At 36.4% G+C, this 13,676-nt stretch overlaps 1 protein-coding gene across 4 annotated transcripts in view; it reads left to right on the forward strand.

The window, feature by feature from the left end:
• The first annotated feature begins 8,123 nt into the window (after window positions 1-8,123).
• Window positions 8,124-13,676, forward strand: part of LOC107703885 (ubiquitin carboxyl-terminal hydrolase 43-like) — a 13,003-nt gene continuing 7,450 nt past the window's right edge. For all 4 annotated transcript variants that reach the window (XM_016506683.1, XM_016506682.1, XM_016506685.1 and 1 more), the window contains exon 1: window positions 8,124-8,975. In XM_016506683.1, the coding sequence (XP_016362169.1) occupies window positions 8,397-8,975 (579 nt within the window). In that variant the 5' untranslated portion in view covers window positions 8,124-8,396. The remainder of the gene's footprint in view (window positions 8,976-13,676) is intronic.

Here is a 13,676-nt window from a genome sequence, read left to right on the forward strand (position 1 = left end):
CACGGGCCAAACAGCAGACATGCTTGCTATATCTCCTCATGGGATTCTGAAGGCCAACTCTGAACATCTGGGCACTGTTTAAGAATGATATTACAATGACCTAATGCTAAAATGATGGAATGATTGGAACTGTTAATTTGCTACATTCACATTTGTCACTGCAGCATGGCTCATTTTCACATATGCTGCACTCATGTGTCTTTGAAGACTGTTGGAACTCACATATACACTAAAAAAAAAAAAAAGAGAGAGTAATGACGTCTTTAGCAGCAAGAGTTCACGTGGGCGTGAAAATGATCAATGATTATCGACGTATGTCTAAACCCAAAGACCTGTCTTATACACCAACGACTACCTATTCGACAGTTAATATAGATGCATTTGACTTCACATTGACCCTCTGTTACCATGTTATATAAACCGAATGCTAATTTAAAGGAGTACCTGTGGATATTCACTGAACCAATCGAGTGCATCTAAACCTCCACTAACACCAGAGTCTAGCTGATTAGGGCCGGCTTACTTTGGTCTTTTACAATAGAGTTGCAGGAAAGAAGCCAATGGGGAAGTCCAGTTCAGTCTGCTTTTATCTTTTGGCTTGTCTTAAATAAATGTATTCACCAACAGTTCTGAAACGAGTCAGATTAAACACTTTGATCATTTGCGTGTGAAATAGTGATGGTGACCACACACAGATCTTTCTTTTAAAGCTCATGGAATCAGCCCAACATGAACCACTGGATCAAATCAATACGATTCATGATGTGTTTATGCATAATAAGGAGATAATGTGCATTCGATAAGGTTTTAATGTATGTTTAATGTTGATTATAAAAAACACAACTTTTCATTTCTAATAATCACTTACGAAAAAGAAGTTTATTCAAGTGTGTTATTAGTATACTTCTTTTAAACTAAAAATGGCAAAGAATACTTTTAGTCTACTTTTTATGTATTTCTCAGAAATGGGCTTTATGTACTTCTCAGAAATATACTTAAAATGACATTTAAGTATACTTGACTTATAGCCTACTTAGAAAAAGTCTAAATATATTTGAGCTATACTTGTGTTCCTAGAATCCGTGTTTTCATTGTTATACCGTAGGGGGCGCTAGTACACATTTTCTGTACATAATTTCCAAAAAACACAAGTGAAGAAGAAACCGAAACAACAGATGCTTCCACATGTAATCTAACATGATCATCAGACATAAAACAGCATCAAAACTGTGCAAAGTTGATGTAATGTCGACCAATGAAGAGGTAATAATGACTGTCAAGCTTTGGGGTGTTGATCGATTCTATCTACGGAAAGTGGGCCAATTTAGTCCCAATGAGTATTGTAATAGTAACTTACATGTATACTACTAGTACACTGATATTTGTATACTTGCTACATAAAGTATACTTAAAATATACTTGAACTTTACTTAAGTATACTTAATAAAATAAACTTTTTGGTAAGGGATAGAAGCTTGTTTAATTTCTCTTGCAAAACGTTGAAATCCACAGGATAAAGACTGCAATGAATTATACTGGAAAAGGACCAATTGAAGTGACTGACATTGAAATGAACATACTTGTTTATTTTCTTTTATGTGTGTATGAAGTGATTAATTAGTAGACATAACTGAATTTCACTTCAGTTGATTTGTATAGCCTACATTACAAATTGTTCCAGTGTGGCAACAAACAAGGTTATCATCTGTAAGATCGGATGTGATCAGATTAACCAAGATGATAAAAGTTAGTTTTGTTTATGTAAAATGGCACCAGTGTTATTGTTAAACTAAAACAATAAACATTTTATGTTTATAAACAAACAGAAATGTTGCAACAAACTGAAAAGTAAGTTTACTTTGAATTACTAAAGTAGCTAAAACCTAAATAAATACTAATTTAAGCTATACAGAAACATAAAAAATTAATAAAAATGACAAAAGCACATAACCAAATTATCTTGGTATTATAACTAAACCTTAATAAAATTACAGGAAAATGAAAACTGAAAATTAAAAAATAAACGCTAATTCAAAGAATTAATAAATTCTATAATAGTACATAAATCATCTTAAAAACCACCGAATGCCACTGCCATTTGTTTCAGAACTGTGCCCTCTTTTGGTGAAAATGCAATTTGCAACAACACTGTAAAATCATTTCTTTGGTTGCCTTTCTAATTTGATCCAAAGCATATGCATCGATTCTGATCTACACCTTTGAATCAAACCATTTTGAAACGTCTGTACAGAGAAGAACCAATATTTCCACATGATTTATTGGGGTCAAAGCATTCCAGTTATGACAAAGACACAGTTGAATAAAGATCTGTTTGATGAAGTCTAATAGTCTGGCTCATCCTTTGCTCTCCCACACATAGGGGAATCTCGAAACGTAAGGTTCTCTCTCAGCTGAAAGTGATTCTTTGTGTACAAGAGCCGTTTAGTGTTAAACTGATTCCTACGCTGGAAAAGGTCAGCAACAAAAAATCCTTCTTTCAACAGGACAGAAAAGCACTTGCTTTGTTTGAGCCCATTTTATGACTTTTTTATGGTCATTTATCACACATGCTTATTGGGGTCTTCTTTCAAACATATGTTGACTTGAATGGATTTTGTGCATACGGATGGGTGGTCCATGCCGGATACGACCCTGGTTTGACCCCTAAATTGCCCATTTCTGAGCAATATGAACTGGACAAAGGTGTCAGCGGGCAAATGGTCAGTACACATTATGCATAAATGTCCATCCCATATACAGTAGATTCCTCTATAACACCCCCATCCTTCTTAGACTGCATATTCTGAAATTTCAAAACATTTCAAAAGAAATACGAATAGCTTTCATGTGTTTTTGTTATTTTATTCTTTATAAGCAAGCTTCATATATATATATATATATATATGTGTGTGTGTGTATATATAGCTTTCATTAATTTTTTTATTTCAGTTTTCAATTTTTTGTAATTTTAGTAGATTAACTTATTTTATTTCAGTTACTTTCCAAGGCAACATTTTTAATTTTCATGAAAAAAAATGTCACTCTAATATTTATATTTTATTTTATTTCAGCTTCATTTCAATTAACAAATGTAATAGTTTTCATTAGCATAACAAATAACAACACTGGTAAACAAAATGTTTTGGACTTGAAGAAAGGATTGTGCTAAACACTAAGTATAGACATAAACCATGTGTAGTTCAGTCCGCAGTTTTCTTCTTTCAGTGAGTCGTTTTCACTTAATTTAGTCATTTCAAGTTATTTTCACTGCATGGGAAGAACAAACACTGAGGACCTGACAGGGCAGGATGCATTCCGATTTCATTTTACAAGGGCTTTTAAGGCCACCAATTAAGGGAAGAGAGACTGATGCTATTTTACCTACACTTCAGGTTCACTCCATTAGTGTTAGCCACAACAGAGCAGTCATTCAACCAAAACATATATAATAGCTATAGCTATGTCTCTTTCTTGCTTACGCTACCTTGATTTACCACGAGCGGGCGCCCTAGGCTAACCCATATTGACGTGCACCTCACATATCACTATTTTTAGATCTATTTTGATGAAATGAAAGCTTCTGTAAGTGAGCGAACTTCAAAAATAATGACTGTATTCAAATAGGTTTCTGAAGCACTTCCCCCGTCTTTCATTGTTCATCAAACACGTAGACCCAGAGTTTACCTGGACTTAGAGTCTGATCTGATTGCATCGACAAAGGATTCGGGAGCACAGAGACAGCCATAATCATCTAATAATCTGCAAAAGGTTCAATGACAGTGATATCTAAAATTAGTGATATGGATGTCATGACATAAATATCTGTGCGGTGAGATTTTAGAAATGTTTATATCTTTCAGTCGGGAAAAAAAGATTAGATTGCAGTCTAGCGTATTGTACTAGTGAAATATGCTGATACTGATGGTAAACATTCACAGTATGGGGCAACAGGCATCTTTCCCCGAACCAATGAATGCATAACCGTAACAGAGACCAAAGCTTCAGTCTGCAACACCAAGTGCAAGTCAAACAACTCACATCAAGCCTTAGAGCCCATATAATCAGAAATGTTAGATACACACCTACAGTACTATTAAAGAAAAAAACAAAAAACATTTTGAGCTTTGTGACACAAAGCTGTCACTGGGGCTGTAGCTTCTCAAAAGGTACATCTTTGTCCCTAAAGGTGCATATTGTTACCTTAAAGGAAATGTTGGTAAAAACACAGATGCTTTATTTTCTGTATTGTTTCAATATAATATTTTAGAAATATTTTTATTCTAAATTAATATTTTTCACTTTATTAATTTAATCACCTTTTCGCTGATACTCATACCATGGATTCATTTTTTATTTTTGTTGTTTCTTCATAGTAGGATTCGCGTTGAATTTCTCTCTGTGTGATGAGTACTTTTCATAAAAGAAAGAAAGAATTTGACTATTTTTATGGGATTATTCCTTTCAGTAGAAAGTAAAGCTCCTTCATTATCAGTATTTGGTGTAAATCTGTTTGGTCTGCACAGCTTGCTAATAGAGTTGCATTCGCAGTGTTGTGTTAACAGCATGTTATCATGGCTGTTTAGAGATAATGATTGTTTTTGGATTCAGCAGACCCCATAATCATGTTGATTTTTCATCCCCAAGGTCTCTCTTGATCCTCTCAAAACAGTTGAGGTTAATGTTAGACGTTTACAGTTTTTCTCAGTCGCTTTGGTGCATTTCTCAGATCAGAAATGAAATTCTCAAAACTACTTGTTCAACCTCCACATCATCTAGTCACTTGTGCACATCATAAAAGCAGTTTCTCATTTTTTTGAACAAGTTGCGATTGCTTTGGTACATTAATGCAATTGATCATGTACATTTGTCTGCGGTTTCCTACATTATCAGTTGCTGTTGTCATGTTGCTCAAAATGTATTATATAGCTCTGTGCAATCATCATGTAAGTCATTAAATGCAAAATGGTTGATCTAGTTGTCATAAACTAAGCATATTTTCTACACATTTCCATTAGTCTTTTTGTAAATTTGCCATGAATTGTGCAAGGGAATCTTTCGCTTTGGTGCATTTCTCAGATCAGAAATGAAATTCTCAAAACTACTTGTTCAACCTCCACATCATCTAGTCACTTGTGCACATCATAAAAGCAGTTTCTCATTTTTTTGAACAAGTTGCGATTGCTTTGGTACATTAATGCAATTGATCATGTACATTTGTCTGCGGTTTCCTACATTATCAGTTGCTGTTGTCATGTTGCTCAAAATTTATTATATAGTTCTCTGTGCAACAGTCGTATCCCCCAAAACATCTGGTCATTAGTTCATCGTGTAAGTCATTAAATGCAAAATGGTTGATCTAGTTGTCATAAACTGACAAGCATATTTTCTACACATTTCTATTAGTCTTTTTGTAAATTTGCCATGAATTGTGAAGGTAAATCTTGACTTCCACTAATGAAGAGAATGTGGATCAACCAATGATAAACTAGGCCTCTGAAATTCCATACAGTGCTGCATGCAAAAGCAAAGTTCTGCCTAAGGGGTGTTTCCTGTGTTTGCCTGTCTAAATTTGTATTTCTGCCTTTGTGCCCATATTTATTTTTATTTTCTATATCACAATGATGTTGTAATGTGTTTATTTTTTATTTTTTATTTTTTTTTCAGACCACTATAGTACAGTAATAAAAAATGTAGAGAACCATGACGCTGCTCTGCAAACCAGACTAGACAGAATTACTCTGGTAAATTAAAACCAGACTTATAACTTCTCTTCTCATTTTCCAGTCCACATGCAAACAGTCTGGTTAGTGGTTATGTCATGCTTTTCTGCATTGTTCTGTGTCTTTGATCACATAGAAGCAACTAAAAGAAAGGAAGGAAGCAAGTAAATGTACCTCCGAAGATAAAAATATCTTTGAATATGCTCTTTTGCAAAGGGATGGCACACTGAAAGAGATAGCTGCCAACCTAGAGACATTTATCCACACAAAAAGCCTTTAAGCTCTGCATGTTTAGTACTTTGAACTCATTTTGCATATAAGATCTCAGTAGAATAAAGGGCAAAGAACCGGAAATCTAAAAATAAGATCATTTTGGCCATTATCCTAGACATTCATCTCCTCTGATTGTTCAGATGTAAAGAGGACAGACTGAGTTTAAAACCACATCAGCGGTTTGGCAGTTTGAATGCTGGAGAAATGGTAAAACTGTAGGTGGTCTGGTTTTGTGACTAAATACTGTCTCTGTGGCAGTGAAGAGATAACCGGGGAAACACCATTGATGTGAAATCTGCTCTGACTGAGTGTTTGTTCTCTGTCCACAAGAGGTGATGATAAACCAGTGAAGGTGTGGGGTTACTCAAAGGCCAGCTAAAGACATATGGTAACAGGACACAGTGCCAACATCATGGAGGTGATGGAGCGATATTAAATAATCAGAGGTGATAACAACATCCACAAATTTTATTTATTTATTTAATTTTTTTTTCTTCAAATTTTGAAAACTTTTGTCTTTGTGGTCTATTCATTAGATCAGTTCAATGGCTGGTCACTAGAGCTACATGAGGAGCATTCAACCATACTTGACACCTCTGACATTTAAACAGCAGGGGGCTCCACATACACATACGTTACAGCAATCTCGATTAAGACACAGACAGACAGACAGACATACAGACAGACAGACAGACAGACAGACAGACAGACAGACAGACAGACAGACAGACAGACAGACAGACAGACAGACAGACAGACAGACAGACAGACAGACAGACAGACATAGATAGATAGATAGATAGATAGATAGATAGATAGATATTGACAGAGGACATATATACAGCTAGATAGATAGAAAGATAGATAGATAGACAGAAAGACAGACGACAGATATAGACAGACAGACAGACAGACAGACAGACAGACAGACAGATAGATAGATAGATAGATAGATATTGACAGACAACATATATACAGCTAGATAGATAGAAGATAGACAGAAAGACAGACGACAGATATAGACAGACAGACAGACAGACAGATAGATAGATAGATATTGACAGACAGACACGACATACATGTATATACAGCTAGATAGATAGAAAGATAGACAGAAAGACAGACGACAGATATAGATAGATAGACAGACAGACAGACAGAGACAGATAGATAGATAGATAGATAGATATTGACAGACAGACAGACGACATACATGTATATACAGCTAGATAGACAGACAGACAGACAGACAGACAGACAGACAGACAGATAGATAGATAGATAGATAGATAGAAAGATAGATAGACAGAAAGACAGACGACAGACAGACAGACAGACAGATAGATAGATAGATATTGACAGACAGACAGACAGACGACATATATACAGCTAGATAGATAGAAAGATAGATAGACAGAAAGACAGACGACAGACAGACAGACAGACAGATAGAGACAGACAGACAGACAGATAGATAGATAGATAGATAGATAGATAGATAGATAGATAGATAGATAGATAGATAGATAGATAGATAGATAGATAGATAGATAGATAGATAGATAGATAGATAGATAGATAGATAGATAGATAGATAGATAGATAGATAGATAGATAGATAGATAGATAGATAGATAGATAGATAGATAGATAGATATTGACAGACGACATATATACAGCTAGATAGATAGAAAGATAGATAGACAGAAAGACAGACGACAGATATAGATAGACAGACAGCCTATAGATAGATAGATAGATATTTAAACATGGCTTTTAATAATAATAAAGCAATGCTATAGTTTTGACAAGTAATATGCATCATTTTATCGTATAAATAAAATAAAACTTTTTGGTTTGTCAAAAATGAGATTTCAGATATTCGACATTGATGAGTTAGTGGCGCAATATTACAATTTGCTTTAAAGCAAGACAATACTCTACTGATTGCGTCCCGGAAATTAACTGCTGACAGAGACACCGTAAACACAGAGTACACAAAGTACTTTAAAAATCCTTTAAAAAGCTGAAATTCCTTTAAAATAGTCGAGCCCCTCAAAGTCACTGTATCATTTGTACGCTGGCTTGCCGTACTGACAGCTCTGCCTGTCAATCATTCCATCGCTCGCATGAAGTTCCAGGAGCGCTCGCGCTGACCGCCGTTTAAGGAGAAATGTCAATCATTCAGTCGTTCGTTCCTAACCGCCTGCCGCTATGACGTCACACGAGTGCGTGCTGCTGACCGCGCTACCTGTCAATCATTCCTTCACGGCGAGCGTAAGATGCGTGAGAACCCGCTACTGTCCGTCCGCAATGCTGGATACCGACGCAGCATCAGGTGAGGATAATAACACTCTGTGGGCTTGAACGGTTTAGTAATCCAGAGGGAAATAAGCAAGAAATATGGATAAACGCGACAAGAAAGCGAAAAAGGACTCTACGAAACGCGCAGGGAAGCTGTTCCGGAGGAAATCGTTTAAACCCGTGGAAAGTTTGGTGAATAAGATCTTGAAAAGTTTGGGGAGCTTGGCTAGCGGCGGAGAAACAACCGAGCGGTCGGACGCTGAGGATGATGATGGTGGGTTTGGAAAAAGCGCACCTTGCGCTGGAAACCCGGGACATGTGAAACAAGAGGACAGCAGCCAGGTGAGGAAAAGTTCATCGCTTCTCCGCCGTTCCTCCGCGAAAGAGCGACTGTTCTCGCTGTACGGGGATAAAACGCCAGGCGTGCTGGGTCTGAAGAACCACGGCAACACCTGCTTCATGAACGCCGTCGTGCAGTGCTTGAGCAACACGGACCTGCTCGCTGAATACCTGTGTTTGGAGCGATATAAACTGGACCTGTGTCACAGGGCAATGAACGGATTTATAAAGAATGAGAACGGTCAGCAGGAGAAAGGAGAGGTTACGGAGCGGCTCGCGTCTTTGGTCCGAGGGCTCTGGACTTTTCAGTACACTCCTCAACTCTCGGCTGAGTTTAAGGTAAGTTAGACTCAAGTAAATTATAACTTTACTATTTTGTCACTGACGCTTTTATCCACCTCTGGCAGGTACATGATCATCTAGGCATGCCGTGAAGGTTCCTCAAATATAATATTTGAAGGAACGTCAATGTACATTTCAAGCTGCTCAAATGCTCTTAACGTTATTATGGGGTTGAGAGAGGAACCTATGAGTGTCTTACAGGATCTTGTGGGTTCCAAAAGGTTTTACAGCCTGATACATTAGAAGAACTTCTGAAGGTCTTCAAAGAGCATGCAAAATCCTTTATAATTATTATGCATGCATTTTTATGACAAAAGTACTGTATTTATTGAGAATATGTTCAAAAGTAACACCATGCCAGATAGACTATTAAAATGAAGTGTGATTAAAATGGTGAAAAACTTGGAGATGGTGACTTTACAGCACCTAAAACACACATATTCCCTTATATTTTGATTTATTTTAATTTAAAATCTTGATGTTGACAAAAAAAAAAACCTCATGGACATGTGTGGTGTCAGCTTTAAATATAACTTAAAATCAGCTCATGGAGCTTTCTCTGACCAGTTTGCTCAGTACGTGAGCAATGCTTTCCTACAGGATGATCTCTTCTGAGCCAAAAAAAAAAAAAAAGATCAGGATCTTTCCACAGATAACATTATCACCAGAGTAAACTTAAAAACTAGTGCACTCTCAGATAAGACGTCACCTCACTGGATACTGACCACAAAGACGAGTATGATCTGGAACGCAGGTCTTATGTAACACTTTGCTTTCTCAGAAATCTACTACTAGCATTATACATTTACTAGTGAAATGATGACTAAAGAGCTTGCTGCTACAGTCTTTAAAAGGCACAATATGTAATTTTCGCCGCTAGAGGGCGCATATTCAAAATAAACAAATAGACAAAGGCGTAGTTTGATGACGCTGAGTGTGGAATCATGGGAGTTGTCGTCTTTATCCCCCACAGCCGATGCAATCTGATGGGACTTGGGCAGAAATCATGTTCATGGATGAGCTAATGATTTGTTAACGTAGTAGTATGAAGCAGGGTGAGGCTGAAAGCCGTCGAAGGGAAACGAGGCCGCTGAACGAGCGTGACACACGGCTCGAAAGCAGCGGAGCTTTTATTATGCCACAGTCGACCGCTTCCGCTCCTTCCGGTCAAGCGTATGTGGGGGAAAAAAAAGCAGCGCTGTTTTATCATACTAGATACATTTGAAAGTTCTGTTATAATGCTACTCTGTGCGGTCGTCACCGGTCTATTAAAACGCACAACATATTAAAGCGTCTTTGGTGTTTCCATGTTTTCTACAAAACAAAACCGGAAATCAAGGGGTTATGACGTCATTGGCAGGCGACACAATGACACTATAGACACGGTCCGTGTCACTAGTTAAAATTGCTTATTTCTCTGGATTTAAACATTCTTCGAAACATTTGGGATAATGTAAGTACACAAGTCAGCAAAATATATAACCACTGTTCTAGTGGTTTTTGGATATTTTAATAAAAAAATCTTACATATTGTGCCTTTAAGACAGAGGGGGCAGATGGCAAAAAGCTAAAGGTTTACTATGGTAGTATGAATGTTTCACGATGACAGTTACATTGCCCACGAATTATTAGTTCGGCTTTTGTTGTCTACATAAAAGATATAGTCAATTATGCCAACAAATTAATTCAGCAACACTACTAAAAGATAACGGTTCTTTAATGGCATGTATGGTTCCAGTAAGAACCTTTAACATCCATGGAATCTTTCCATTCCACAATAGATTCTTTATAGTGGAAAAAGGTTCTTTAGATTATTAAAATGATCTTCACACTAAGGAATAAAATTCTGTTATGATATCATCCGCTTCTTCAAGCTCCACACAGGGTTAAGCCCTCAAGAGGATCTTGAGGAAGGAGTAGCTAAAGAAACTAGCAGGTGGTAGAAATCCAGAAAAGATTTCAGTGGAAAAGCATCATCGAGAAGAGGTGGGAGTGTAGCCATAAGGTAGACCTGATCCTCTGATGGGAAACAGAGGCCCAGTTCTATTCACCCCCTACTATCAAAAGTCTGAAATTATTGCCTTAAAGGCCCCCAGTCTGGGCTGACTATACGAATGGAGAATTACAAGATCACTCAAGGCAAAATATAAGGCTGTGCCCACTCAAAAACGACGCATTTATGGATAAATCTGAATGAAAGATCATTTATGTTGTATTGTGGGTCTCTTTAAACAACACAACACAACACGACATTAACATTAACAGTCAAATCTGATGGCTTGCATGTCATAAATTTACATGAGGCTGTCTGAGGCATGATTTGCTTTTTCCTGTTGACAGAGCCCAGAGTATCTTGTCTAGAGATTACATAAATAAACTCTCTGCTTCTCAAATGTCTGCGAGAGTTAATGAGTGCCTAACCGCTGATACGGGGAGCCATCTATAAACAATCAAGAGCTCTACCCTATCATTTAAGTCTCCCACTGCGCTTAACTTCATTTGCTTAATATCGGCTGGCTTTAGTAAAGTGCAGTCTATTTCTAATTAGACTTAAAAGGACCTGAATTACACAGTGAAAGCATTACAAGTAGGGACTGTTTCAATCATACGATTTCTAATGCAACGGAAGACCAAAATCTTGTGTAACTTGTGAGCTGGAACTTAAACCAATGAGTTGTGAAAGGGTAAAGGAGTTCGTTGGTAGAGATGGTATGCGGGTGATGGATGACAGGCTGGTATTTCACAGATCACAAGGTCATGTTGTGTATAGTTAGTTCCTGACTGATGTCTAGCTAGTCCAACTCAGAGGGGGATGTAGCAGAGTCTGAGGTTGATCTGAGTCTACATTAAGTCATCAAGTCTGCTGTGTCAGTATTGGGAATAAAAACACAATTTTACAAAATTTTAGTGCACGTCTTTTGGCTCTGACATCAGTGTACTCCTAAAAGTTGATGAAACTAGCAGATATATGCATATAAAATATATACATTCTTTCTCTTACAGGAAACCAAAAAGTGATGTGTCATCTTATCAGGAAGGGAATATAGAAATCTGTAATAAAATGCTGCCTGAGACTGAGATAAGAACATCCAAATTGTATGTACAACCTGCAAAGAAGTAGTCACAGAAAGTTGTCACGGAAAACCTGGAAGTATTTAAAAAAAATAAAAAATAAAAAAATAAAATAGTGAAATTAAGCTCATCAGTTAGAAATTACTTATTGTGCATGCAATGTCTTGAAAATTATTTTTCATCACTAACAACTTCCATGGAAATTCATGTTTTAATAGGAAATGGAAAGTAAATTGCGTTGCCAAATAATTTCATGAGGTCTAACACAATTAATTATTTTATCCTTATATTTGGGTTCACTGACGAGATGTTGAGCAAAAAAAGTCCTTTGAAAATCAAAGCTTTGATATTTTAATTGTTCAATTTTTTTATACTATTTTTTTAAATTGTAATTATTTAATGGATGATGGTTCTGGGCGCTTTTCCTTCTTATACCTACCTCCTGTCCTGAAATATAGAAAAAAAAAATCTGGGATAGCAAAAAAGACAAAATTCATGGCTAAAGGACCTGCTTCCATACTAATACTAGTTCATCCGTTTCTGCACAAAACTACCGTTTAAGTGCAAGTCAAACCTCTTCAGGCTGAGCACTCATTGATGAAAAGGAAGCCTTTCTTTTCATATAAAACTGACAGGAATCCTCTCTTTAATACCATCACAGATAAGTGGAGGCCTACATTTCTCAAAGCTTTCACACACACACCAAAGACATTTTACAGGACCAGAATTAAAATATTCTCCAGTGACTGTTGACTATATGTTATAAATAAACATTGGGCTACATTTCCATTCTCACAACACAAGTCTTGTGACTTTTGACCTCTTTGAGGAGTATATAGCAGTTTCTCTGTCACATGCTTTTAATTAGAAGGTGCTTTGAATAAATTGTTGTTCTTCTGAATAACTCCTTTGAGGGCGAGGCATTTAATGGAAGATACCATTCTGAAAACTTTCATTCTTTTGAAGGCTTTCTTTTGAAGATGGGTTTAAACTCTGTGACCATACGACCCACTTTCTCACTATAAGACTAATGTTAAGATCATTAAGCTATCTCAGTCTGTAGGCCTACGGCTTCATATTATTATCTGCAATTTGCTCCCAGCTGCTAGATTGAGTCCGTATGGTTAATGCCACTGTAATTAATCTTTGTCACTCAGCATTAAAGTTATGATTTTAAATACACCTGATATTCAAGACTACTTTAAATGATGTGGCCTTCAAGTCATGTTGAAATAAGTCTTTTGCTCAGCAAGGTAAAAATGCAACAAACAACAGTAATATTGTAAAATATTATTTCAAGTCAAAATAACTAATTTCTACTTTGATATATTGTAAAATGTAATTTATTCCTGTGCTGAATGTTCAGCATCATTACTCCAGTCTATTACTCCAGTCACATGATCCTTCAGAAATCATTCTAATATGCTGATTTGCTGCTCAAAAACATTTATAATTATTATCAATATTTAAAACAGTTTACTGCTTAATATTTTATGCATGTTATATTTTAAGGATTACTTGATAAGTATATAAGTTAAAAAGAACAGCATTTATTTGAAATAGACTTTTTATTGTACATTTGTCACTTTTGAATAAAAGTATTTAAAAAAGGGGGGGGGGGGGGGG

Source organism: Sinocyclocheilus anshuiensis, unplaced genomic scaffold, assembly GCF_001515605.1.
Source record: "Sinocyclocheilus anshuiensis isolate Anshui unplaced genomic scaffold, SAMN03320099.WGS_v1.1 scaffold1159, whole genome shotgun sequence".
In the NCBI taxonomy this organism is placed as follows: Eukaryota; Metazoa; Chordata; class Actinopteri; order Cypriniformes; family Cyprinidae; genus Sinocyclocheilus; species Sinocyclocheilus anshuiensis.